Source organism: Phocoena phocoena, chromosome 13 (assembly GCF_963924675.1).
Source record: "Phocoena phocoena chromosome 13, mPhoPho1.1, whole genome shotgun sequence".
In the NCBI taxonomy this organism is placed as follows: domain Eukaryota; kingdom Metazoa; phylum Chordata; class Mammalia; order Artiodactyla; family Phocoenidae; genus Phocoena; species Phocoena phocoena.
The window spans coordinates 90,070,041-90,082,298 of NC_089231.1; the positions used below are offsets into that span (position 1 = coordinate 90,070,041).

At 50.5% G+C, this 12,258-nt stretch overlaps 1 protein-coding gene across 1 annotated transcript in view; it reads right to left on the bottom strand.

The window, feature by feature from the left end:
• POLE (DNA polymerase epsilon, catalytic subunit) overlaps window positions 1-12,258 on the bottom strand; it is a 54,231-nt gene that overhangs the window by 9,712 nt on the left and 32,261 nt on the right. Inside the window, exons 30-41 of the mRNA XM_065890100.1 lie at window positions 7,927-8,139; window positions 7,482-7,691; window positions 7,079-7,222; window positions 5,547-5,687; window positions 5,188-5,341; window positions 5,005-5,111; window positions 4,605-4,781; window positions 4,275-4,498; window positions 3,921-4,141; window positions 3,466-3,670; window positions 2,173-2,346; window positions 1,104-1,229 (exon numbers count right to left, since the gene is read on the bottom strand). Of these exons, the coding sequence (XP_065746172.1) occupies window positions 1,104-1,229; window positions 2,173-2,346; window positions 3,466-3,670; window positions 3,921-4,141; window positions 4,275-4,498; window positions 4,605-4,781; window positions 5,005-5,111; window positions 5,188-5,341; window positions 5,547-5,687; window positions 7,079-7,222; window positions 7,482-7,691; window positions 7,927-8,139 (2,096 nt within the window). The remainder of the gene's footprint in view (window positions 1-1,103; window positions 1,230-2,172; window positions 2,347-3,465; window positions 3,671-3,920; window positions 4,142-4,274; window positions 4,499-4,604; window positions 4,782-5,004; window positions 5,112-5,187; window positions 5,342-5,546; window positions 5,688-7,078; window positions 7,223-7,481; window positions 7,692-7,926; window positions 8,140-12,258) is intronic.

Genomic DNA, 12,258 nt, shown 5'->3' on the forward strand with positions numbered 1-12,258 from the left:
GAAGAATCTATCAACTGAAGACAGATCAGAGCTGACAGAGACGTAATAACGAGCAGAACAGGAATTAAAACCGTTATTAGGGGGCTTCCCTGGTGGCGCAATGGTTGAGAGTCTGCCTGCCGATGCAGGGGACACGGGTTCGTGCCCCGGTCCAGGAAGATCCCACATGCCGCGGAGCGGCTGGGCCCGTGAGCCATGGCCGCTGAGCCTGCGCGTCCGGAGCCTGTGCTCCGGAATGGGAGAGGCCACAACAGTGAGAGGCCCGCGTACCGCAAAAAAAAAAAAAACAAACCCAAACAAACAAAAAAAATCCCTGTTATTAGGGGCTTTCCTGGTGGTGCAGTGGTTAAGAATCCACCTGCCAATTTAGGGGACAAGGGTTCAACCCCTGGTCCGGGAAGTTCCCACGTGCCGTGGAGCAACGAAGCCCGTGCGCCACAACTACTAAGCCTGCGCTCCAGAACCCGCGGGCCACAACTACGGAAGCCCGTGTGCCTAGAGCCTGTGCTCCACAACAAGAAAAGCCAACGCAATGAGAAGCCCATGCACCGCAACGACGAGTAGCCCCCGCTGGCCGCAACTAGAGAAAGCACGCATGCAGCAAGGAAGACCCAACGCAGCCAAAAATAATAATAATAAGTTAATTAAAACAAAAACAAAAAACCTGTTATTAGAACAGTATTGCATGTGTTAAACCAGAGGGAAGACGGAACATGTTAAGTAGACTCTAGAGATGTATAAGACCCAAACCAAGCTTCTAGAGATGAAAACTGTCAGTGTGAAATGAAAAATATACTAGATGGGATTAATGGCTGATTAAACACTGCAGAAGATCAGTGAATTTAAAGACATAACAACAGAAATTATCCAAAAAGAAACACAAAGAGGAAAAAAAAGACTTTCAAAAAAGATCCATCTGCAATTCTATGCCCAGCAAAAATATCCTTCAAAAACAAAGGTGAAATAAAGGCTTTTTCAGATACCCAAAGGCAGAAGCATTCGTTACCAACAGAGCCATGCTACAAGACATGTTAAGGCTGTCAGCAGCAGGTGAATGGATCAGATAAGACACAGATGAATGAAGGGTACAGGAATGCTGACACCTGTTGGTGATGTACTCCACGTAGGCAAGGGCGTCCTCCACCCGCCGCTTCTTGGTGCACAGGATGATGCGGTTGAAGTTGGCATACACGACTGACGACCCCAGGCGCTTGAACTCAGCAATGAGCCTGCAGACCAAGTTCAGAATCAACGGTCAAGACAGCAGAGAAGACCAGAAGACACTGTGAGAAAAAAGCTGATCGTCCTGAAGCAGAAAACATACTTAGAACCCAGAAGCAACAAAGAACAAAGAGGTCTGCATTGCAAAACCCTACCGTAAACAAAACCAAAGACAAAGACTGAGGAAAAAGTGTGCAACTCACATCACAGAAAAATGGCTAATTTTTATCTAGAAAGAACTCATACAAATTAATGAGGGGAAAAAAAACCCAAATCTACAGAAAAATGGGCAAAGGATATGAAAAGGAAGTCCAATTTCATTCATAATAAGGACTGCATATTAAGGGTATACCAAGAGAGCATTTTATCCCATCTGGTTGGCAATAATACCCCCATGGCGGCGTGGCCTGGAGTGAGGACATACATTCCCAACCATCGCTAATAGCACAATCAACTGTACGACCTTTACAGGGAGCTCTCTGACAATACTGATCAAATTGGTGTTCACCCATCTAGATTTATCTGATAATATCAATCAGATCTGCAACAGCGTTACTTCCTGAAGACTATTCTACAGACATGTTTGCGCGACCTCATCACGTACAAGACCACTCCACGTTGGTCACTGTGACAGCAAAAGTTGTGGAAGCAGCCTAAATGTCCATTAGCGTGGTACATCCACACACAGCTCTCTAAGATCTACTGTTAACGAAGGTAAGCGAGGTGCAGAACAGTAAGCACAGTGTACAATGACTTATGAAAAAGCAACAAAGACTATGCATCGCACAGCGTGTCTCTGGAAGCTGCGATGGCAGCTAAGCTCTTCCTGGGACCCATCTGATCGCTATGGTTCAAGTGCGCTCTTGACTCCCAGAGGTGCTGACTGCCATCTTTCTGGCTTGGGGACTGAGGGATCAGCGTAGCCCGGAGAAGGCCACGGGCGGCACTCACTGCAGGAAGAGCTTCTTCATCATGCTGTGCAGCGTGCGGTGCAGGGCGGGGTCGTGGAGCAGCGAGGACGGGGACCGGAGCCAGCGGTAGAAGTGCACCACCTGGTTGTCTGCGTAGATGTTGCGGTACTGCGTGATCTCCTTCACCCAGCCCACCACCATGCTCTTCAGGATCCTGCAGGAGGGGTTCAGAGGGCGCCCCCCTCTGTTGCTGGCACCAGCTCTTCCCTGTTTTGCTGTCACCTTTGCCCCCTCCCTTCTCACTGTTCAGATCCATTCCTCGGCCCTCTGTGACTCATCTGCACCCCTCAACACCACCACACTCAACACAACCTTCCAAGTTTTCCCTACGGCTGGTGCCAGGACAGAGCTGAGAAGACGGGGGTGCCCTACAAGAAGGCACCTCACCTGCTGGGAGAACCAGGAGAAGACTGACCACAGAGACCTGCAGGGCCCTCCTCCCTTGGGCCAGTCACGGGCCTAACGATCTGCTTTGCCACGACTGCCCTGGTTATGTCGCCCCAGGTGGCTCGCAGCCATCCCCGCCCCGTGGCAGCTCTGCTGCCAGCACCTCTCGGGACACAGCAGCCGCTTCCCTACCCAGCAGCCCTCGGCCCTGACCACACCGTGCCTTCGGGCCCTGAGCCTCTTCTCCACCAGCCCCCTGGCCTGCAGCCTGCTCCCTCCAGCTCTGCCCGCCTTCTGTGAGAAGGCAACAGGAGTGGCGGTTGGAGAAAACCATTCTTGAATCCCAAGACTTGCTCCTGAGCACCAACCCTTCCCCTCAACTGCAGCACGACCACAAGCACGGGGCCTCGGTTTCCTCATCTCTACAACGGGCCACAGTCATATCACCTGGTGGGCTGTGGAGAGCACACGTGCTCCCTGCCTGTGTCACCGCTGCAATTCGCACCCCCTTCTGTGTGGCTTAACCCACTGTGCATGTCCTGCTGTGCATCCCGCAGCAGATACTCGATACACACCCGCACCCCAAGTAAACTGGCGATTTCCTGCAGGCACGCCTCTGGCCACAGGAACTGTCAACCCATACCTGGAGGGCAGCAAAAGACCCATGAGCAGAGGAAGGAGCCTGGCCCTATACTGGTTTCTGGCAAGGTGGAGGGAAATCCCACTGACACTGTCTTAGCTCTTAGTTTCCGAAACAAGGACAGAAGATAAAAGGATTCTACTGCTCCTTCTAGAACCCAAACTGTTGTTCGGCCTTTGGAGAGGAGAGGGCACAAGAAGAAGAAAAGGTCAGGTGATGTTCTCAGGGTCGCAAGCCCCTGGGTACCTGAAGGTGCTGGAGCAGAGGGCCGTCTCGTCGTAGCTGGTGGGAGCGCTGGCAGCCTGATTGCCCGTGATCATGTCCTCCAGGGAGGCCTGCTGGATCACATCGAAGCTGATGCCCATGCTGTTGGCCCCCTCCATGTCATTGACGTGGTGAGATTGCAGGATGGTGTTGACAGCCAGGTTCTGAATGTCCAGCTCCACGCACACTGCACACAGACACCACCACTTGTGCACTGACCCCTCCTGGGTGCGGAGCCCGACCCCAGCAAGCACTATCTCAGAAAAATCCCTGCTGCTGCTGTTGGGGGCGGCCAACTGCAGAGCACACACCCGCAGAGCCCTGCAGGCTCGGCTCCCAGGCTCTCGGCCCAACAGGGCTGAGCGTTCCCAGAAGTACAGAACGGCAACAAGCGGCAGGGGCAGCAGCCCAGGCCCCCGAGCGCCTCACCCACCCACCTGTGGAATAACAGCCTGAACTGTTGACCTCCACAGGGGCTTGGTCATCGAACTCCACGACGAGGCGGTTGTCGTCAGCCTCCTTCCCGCCCAGGTCAGGCCGTGATGTGGAAGACAGCCAGAGGAGGTGGTTGTGGCGCTGGAGATGGCGGGCAAAGAAGAGGTCGGAGCCAAACGTAGAGATGTCCTCTGGCAGATTCCCAACGGGGACGTGGAAGTACCTGCAGGGGCATGGGGTCAGTCAGCCCCAGAGGGGACAACAACCAGGGAAGCAGGGAAGGCCGACTTGCCACCAGAGACCCGTGAGGCCAGCCACAACCAAGATGGGCAGAGACACCCCTCCACTCGGCTCACCTGCTCATCTCGAAGGCCTGTGACAGACAAGTGTCCAGGTTGAGGTAGTGCCGGATCATGCGCCGGGCTCCGTGGCGCTGCCAATCCAGGACCCCGTAGCTGACCTTATCAGCCACACGGACAGGCACTAGCGGGAACTCCTCCAAGACGGGCACTTCGCCAGCCAGCCTCTTCAGCTCCCAGTTGGACTGAACAGCGACGAGTGTGGGCCCACGGCGCTCCTCCTGGGCGCAGGGAAGGAGACAGCTAGGTGGACCCGGCCCGGGAGAGGGAGGGAAGGAGGGAAGGAGGGAGGGGGCTCCCACAGCGTGGGACCCTGATGGCACGCACTTTGTAGGCCAGCAGGAAGCGCTGGATGGCTCTGCAGATGACCTTCAAGTCTGTTTCAGCCCGAACTTCAAAAGTGTGTTTGCTGGGGGGCAGGAGCTCAGGGCCCACTTTTTCCAGCAGAAGGCTGTGCTCAGCTGAGTACAGGGCACTGAGGCTGGGCATCTGGTTGCTTCGCACCTGGACAAACAAGGGCTGGGTCGGCGCCTCTCCCCACAGGGAAGGAAGTGGGCAGCCCGGAGTGGACATGGGTGGCCGGGCTACCTCTGCGGATCCACTTCTAATTGCTGGGCGAAGGCTTTTGGAAACAAGGCAGCAGTGGGGTCAGGGGTGCGAGAGTTCCGTGCCCAGGGATATGCTCCTCCCCCAGCGAGGCTCGCCCACAGCCTGGCCCGGAACTCACGGTATCCAACACAAACACAGACGCCTTGCGCTGTGCGGGCACGAAGATGCCGAAGAGAGCTTTGTGGCCCTGCGCGTGGTGATACAGGTAGATGTGGCGGATGCTCCCTGCAGGAGAACATGGCCTGTCACCCTGAGATGAGCAGGAGGCGGGCCAAGCAAGGGCAGCTGGCACATGCCATACCTGGTTCCAGGTAGCTGAACTGGGCCAGAGAGCGCATCTCCAGGTGCTCAAGAGCGAAGGTTTCTGCTTCCCAGCCTGAGTGATGCCTCACCAACTGTTTATTGACCACACACACACAGCCCAGCTGCACCAGGGCCCGAAACAATAACGGAACCTGGAAGGGGGGCAGACAGAGTGGTATGAGGGCTGACGGAGAGGGCACAGGCCCGTGGCCATCTTCGGCAGACATGCTGCTGAAATTCACTGTGTCCATGAAGTCCACAGCCGATGCTGCTAGCCTGTCCATGCCTCTGTGGGGTTTGTATCCCTCTATTCCATCCGGATAGATCCTTGCACAGTTCAGCTGGGAAAACAGTTACCTGAGTCTCGTACACGCCCTCGATGTCCGGCGCCGCCAGCTCAGTGTTGATCTCGTTGATGTGCTCTTGGTACATGTCCTCTGGCACCGAGTACTCATAGAGATTGTAGACCATGTTGGAGCGAGGAAGGACCCGATTCACCTGGTGACACAATATGGCGATGATCTCACCCCACAACTGAGCTAAGTCGTAATGTGTGCTACAATGCACAGGCAAACACATGTGCGCACACTCTTACAGCCATGCATCGTTTAAACAGGCCTAGAACCTCTGGTGCCCACAACCATGGAGTAAACCCCTACAGCCCATCTCTCCCAATGAGTAAAATGAAAAGGTCTGGGCATAACTTCAAGAAGCTGCCTGAGGCTTCTAAAAAGCAGCCAAGCTCCAAGACTGTGAGGGGCAGGTGTTCCCGCTTTATATTCCTCTTTTCTCTCCTGGGTTTAACCTTAAGGGTGCAGGAAGCAAAAACCGTGAGAGAAGCCATGTTTTCCTGGACAGAAGACTAGGAAAGGAGCCGCAGCCAGAGAGTGTGGGAATCCTGGCGAGGAGGGAGCAGGAGAGGGGTGCCCAAAGGGGAAAATATCCTACAAGGATGTCCTCCTACAAACTTACATCACATCACATCCAAGAAAGCTACAGAATTCCAGATCATCTGTCCTCTGCTGTCCAACACCCCCCCCCCCCGTCCTCTCTCTAGATCCATATTCTGCTGAATATTCTGGTCAGAATCAAGTTTCACCTTCTCCAGAAGGCTCCTCTGTCTAGTTGCCAGTTACCAATACTCGAATCTCATCTCAACTAGACATCAACCTGTTAATCGGTTCCTAGCACCCAACCAAGAAATGTGCTCATTTGCTCAGTGAACGAGCTCTGGGTGGAGCTGACTGGGAACTCGGCCTCTGAAGACACCACAGCTGAGAGGAGGACGCCTGCTGTAGGACCCCACATATGTGAAATGTCCACAAGAGGCTAATCTAGAGGTAGAATGTGGACCAGTGCTTACTGAGGGCTGGGAGAGGGCAGAGACTGCCAAGGGGCCTGGGGCTTCTTTGGGAGTGATGAAAACGTTCTAAGATTGACAGTGGAGATGGTTGCATAACTCTGTGAATACACTAAAAGCCAACAAATCGTACACTTTAGATGAGTGAACTGTATGGCATGTGAATTAGACCCCAATAAAGCTGTTAACATCAAAAGAGCCTATGGAGACAGAGCCTGCAGCCTCTGACTGATGTCCACCCAGTCCTTTCCCTGCTACATGGATGTCAGATGCAAGAGGACGGTGCAGCAAGGACAATGACACCCGCAGCTTCCATCACTGAGCATTCACTTGGCGCTTCACAGCATCATTTCAATTAATTTTTACAGCATCCCAAGAAGGTTCTCAGGAGATGGAGGCTCCAGAACACCTCGCTCAAGGTCACAAAGCTCACTAGGTCTTTGCGTGGCCTCCTCCATAGTGGAGACAACCTCAGAGGCTGAGCAGACAGCTGACCTCAGTGATCAGCAACGCCAACTGCCCCCCGTACCTTCCGATAGGAAGGGCCCTCCTCCGCTTTGGCCACCCGCTGGTTCACGTAGAATATCCGGGGAATGTTCAGCTTGATGCAATACAGGTCACTGCTGATGACAGCCCACAGCCTGAACAAGCCAGCCTGGCCGGTCGCGCTGATCTGAAAGGAAACACAGGTCGCACAGCAGTGCGTGTCTCACCGTGTCACAGAAGGCACTCAATACCTGTGGACAGGCCATCTCCCAGGTGGCCTCCAGCACCAGGCCCTGTCACAGAGGCACAAAGGTAAAGCCCTGCCCTTCCTGCTCCATTCCAGACCAGGTCCCCAGGATCGTGAGCCATCCAGATAGCCCTTCGTTCCCATAGCCATGCTCCCGCCCTCAGGGGTGTCCCGCCCTCCCACTGCTAGCTGTCCGCACTTGCACGATCTGCCACGGGAGGTCCAGAATGCTGCGAGCAGTTCTTCGCAAGAAGCCCCCCAGCCCTGTGGAGGGCCCCTCTCGGACGGTCCCAGGCCTCGGTGCACCTTCTGGCCCCGCCAGACGCCGCCTCTTCTTGTGAGCAAGGCGCTGTCGAGCTTGTAGCTGCCACTTCTTCTTGTGGAACTGGAGCCAGACCAGCCACTCTTCCTGGGATAGGTCAAGAGGAGGAGACGGGAAATACAGCTGAGCACGAGTGAAACAGAAACACCCTTCCACAGCAACTAACCCTCACAGTCCCCAAGCGCTCTGTAAGAACTGGGTACATCTTGCCAATTTGCTCAGGGGTCAAGGCCCAGTTCAGGGCCCAGACCCTGCAGGGAGACGGCTCGTCACAGGTCAGGCCTGACCAGCATCCCTGCTACCTCCCCCTGAGGATTCTTGCCTGGGTGGATCCAAGCCCCGGAGGCTGCCCCAAGATCTCCTGCCAGGGCACCGTCAGCTCCAGGTCCTGCGACTCCTCCTGGCTCTCCCAGTGGCTACGCCTCCTCTTGGTAGCAATGGGCACTGCCGAGTGGAGCGGCTTCACAAGGCCGAAGTCCTCCATGTCGGGGGCGCCAAGGCTCTGGGCACCTTCTGAAGCTTGTGCCACGCCCACCTGCAAAGATCCAAAGGAGCCTTAGAACAGCTCTCTCTAGAAATCCACCATAAGTGCACCTCTGAAGAAGGTAAAATACTTGTATGCAAACGTATTCATTTACAGACTAATCTATTTTTAAACTTTTAAGAGTGAAAAGGTCAGACAGAAAATGTCACTCAGGCGTCACCATCATGAAGTGAACGTTTACATTTTTCTGTGCTTGCTTCAGAACTCTCTCCTCTTCATAAGAAATAAAATACTGCAAAGAATAGGTAAAGGCCCCCTGTTTCTCCCTCCCAGCCCCCAAGCACAGTGCCTACCACTCCCCACACATTTTGAATTTTTACTCCGTACCTATAAACCCATATACCATTACTTTAAGCTGCAGTTTTATATGAACAGAGACACATGGTACACATCCTACTGCAACTTGTTTTACTCAATAACATCTTTTTGAAATTGATGCCTATTGATGCATGTGGACATTGTCCATTCATTCTAACTGTAGGATATTCCATTATGCAAATAAATCAGCTTACCTATCCATGACATTCTAAAATGAAGAATGGTTAATTTCTACTCTTTCAGAACTAGAAACTGGGTTCTTCAACAACCATCCTTCCACATGCTGCCTGAAGACCTTGTGTTCACACTCCCACCAGAAATACAGATAAGCTCCTATTTCCCCACGTGTGCTAATAGTTGGTGTCACCATACTCATTTTTTGGTGTGATGTGGTATCTAAATACTTCATTTTTCATTTACCTAACTGACAGTGGGGTTGACCCTGGGGCAGTCAGTCTTCTAAAATGGCCCTGATGATCCCCACCTCCAGCTGTTCATGCCCCTGTGTGACTCCCTCCTGAGTGTGGGCTGGACCCAGTGACCTGCCTCAAATGAACAGATTACAACGAAAGTGACAGGATGTCATTCTGAGATTAGATTATAAAATACAGTGACCTCTGAACTGCTGGCACTCTGGCTCTTATCCAGTGCTTGCTCTGAAGTCAGCTGCCAGGCTGTGACCTGCCCTCTGGATAAGTCCATGGAGCAAGGAAATGAGGACGGCTCCACTAGTGAATCCTGCCACCAGCTACCAGAGTGAAGCACCTCCTTCCCCAGTTGCTGGGGAAGCCTTCAGATGAGACCACAGTCCCGATGACACCTGACTGTAGTCTGTGGGAGACCCTGAGCCAGGGAACCTTGATAAGCTGTCCCCAGATTCCAGAACCACAGGCCACAGAAAGTGCAAGATAATAACACACCTGTGGGACTTCCCTGGTGGCGCAGTGGTTAAGAATCCACCTGCCAATGCAGGGGACACAGGTTCGATTCCTGGTCCAGGAAGATCACACATGCTGCAGGGCAACTAAGCCCATGCACCACAACTACTGAGCCTGAGCTCTAGAGCCCACGAGCTGCAACTACTGAGTCCGCATGCTGCAACCACTACTAAAATCCATGCATTCTGGGGCCTGCATGCCGGAACGAGAAGCCACCACAATGAGAAGCCTGCACACTGCCGCGAAGGGTAGCCCTCACTTGACACAACTAGAAAAAGCCCGTACGCAGCAACAAAGGCCCAGCGCAGCCAAAACAAAAAACAAAAACACCTGCGTTACTTAAGCTGCTAGGTTCTCAGATTACTTGCTACGCAGCAACAGAAAAATATACACATACTTATGGACCATTCCTAACTTTCGTACATGCCGAATATCTTCTTCGAATTATGACTTGTCTCTTTATGGTGACTTCTGTACTATAAAAGTGTGTGTGTTTTTTACTTTTTATTATAAAAATTACAAAAGTAATGAATACCCATGTTCTTATAACTCAGATTCAATAAATACCAACGTTCTGCCATTCTTGTTTCAGACTACAGAAAATTTACATTTTAATTAATTGAATGTATCTGTCTTTCCCTTTGTGATCGTTTTTTATGCATGCCTTAAGAAGCTCTTTCTACCTCAGCATCATAAAGATAGCCTCCTGTGTTTTTTTCTAAACAGTTGTTTTCTTTTTCAATTTAGATCTGTATTTGGAATTTGTTTTCATACTCAGTGTGCAATAGCTACTTACTTCTTGAAATATGAAAAAACATTTCCCCCAGTATCATTTATTGAATAAGCACTCCGTTCTCCTTAATAATGTATAACGCTACCTCTGTGATAGACCAAGCTCCCATACGTATTTGGATCTGTTTCTAGGGTACCTATGAGCGCTACTGCTGTATGGTCTTGCCTTAATACGACTTTCTTGTGTGTCTTGTTACATACTACGACAAGCTTCCCCTTGTTCATCTTCAAAATTGTTTTTGTTTTTCTTATACTTGTTCTTCATATGAATTTTAGGATTAGACTTTCAAGTTACATCAAAAAACTTTTTGAAGGACTTCCCTGGTGGTCCAGTGGTTAAGAATCCGCCTTTCACTGCAGGGGGCGCAGGTTCAATACCTGGTTGGGGAATTAAGATCCTGCATGCCAGCCTTCCCTGGTGGCACGGTCGTTAAGGATCTGCCTGCCAATGCAGGGGACATGGGTTTGAGCCCTGGTCCGGGAAGATCCCACATGCCACGGAGCATCTAAGCCCATGTGCCACAACTACTGAGCCTGTGCTCTAGAGTCTGAGAGCCACAACTACTGAAGCCCACACGCCTAGAGCCCATGTTCTGCAACAAGAGAAGCCATTGCAATGAGAAGCCCACACACCGCAATGAAGAGTAGCCCCCGCTCACTGCAACTAAAGAAAGCCTGCACACAGCAACAAAGACCCAATGCAGCCAAAAATCAACAACAACAAAAAAATCCTAATTGTTTCTAGTATAAGATAAAGCTACAGATTTTTATATATCAGCTTTGGATCTAATAATCTTGCTGAAATGTCTTATTAGTTAAAACAATTCCTGGGTTTCCTTACATTTTCTGTGTTAACAATTATATCACCTGCAAATGACGAGTTTTATGCCTTTCTATCCTTAAAATTTAACTTCTTTTCCTTGTTGAATTATGCTGGCCAGGACTTCCAAACAATTTTGAATAGAAGTGATGGTAACAGGCATCCATCTCCTGTTCCTCAACTTTAATGATTCTAACGTGCCACTATATGATGTGTGCTATTGAGTTTCGACAGAGACTTTATCAGAGAAACATCTCATCTTTTATGATTTTGCCTGCTCAAAGTTTTATCACGAACAGACATTAAAGTTTATCAAATGTTCTTTCTTGCCTCTATTGGAAATGATCCCATAAGTCTTCTCTTTTGATGATGATGATGAACAGATTTTTCCTAAAATTAACAGAATTAGCAGATCTCTAAAGCTAACCCCTGCCATTCCTTGCATAAGTCCTACTTGTACACAGTGTTACTGTTTTTATACGGTGCAAAATTTAGTTTGTTACTATTTTTGTACCTGTTGTTTGTAACTGCCAATGGCCTATAACACTCCTTCCTTTTCCTGGCCTGTCAGTTTGTTACCAAGGTAACAAGTGTTATCAAGATTACCAAATGAGTAATCTTGATATTCTCTGGAATAATTTGTTTAAAAAGTTTGGTAAAATCCCTCTGAGAAACCATTTGGGTCCAGTGTTTGTTTCTTTCTAATTATGATTTTTTTTTTTTTTTTTTTTTTTTTGCCGTACGCGGGCCTCTCACTGTTGTGGCCTCTCCCGTTGCGGAGCACAAGCTCCGGACGCGCAGGCTCAGTGGCCGTGGCTCACGGGCCCAGCCGCTCCGCGGCACGTGGGATCTTCCCGGACCGGGGCACGAACCCGTGTCCCCTGCATCGGCAGGCGGACTCTCAACCAGTGCACCACTAGGGAAGCCCTATGATTCATTTTTTAATGGTTAAAGTTCTATTCAGTTTTTCTACTTTTTTTCTTAGGTTAATTTGAATAATTCTTCTAGGATACTATCCATTCCATCTAAGTTTTCCAATTGTTTAGGAAAGGTAACTACTTATTTATTTTCAGGCTTTATTATATCTGCAATGATAATCTGTTTTCATTAGAATAAAACCTGAAATACCTATCTTGACAAAGATTTGTCTATTTCGTAAGTCTTTTCAAAGATCAAGGTTTTGGTTTTACTGTTTGTTCATTCATTTCTGCTCTTGCCTTTATAACTTCTTTCTTTCTACTT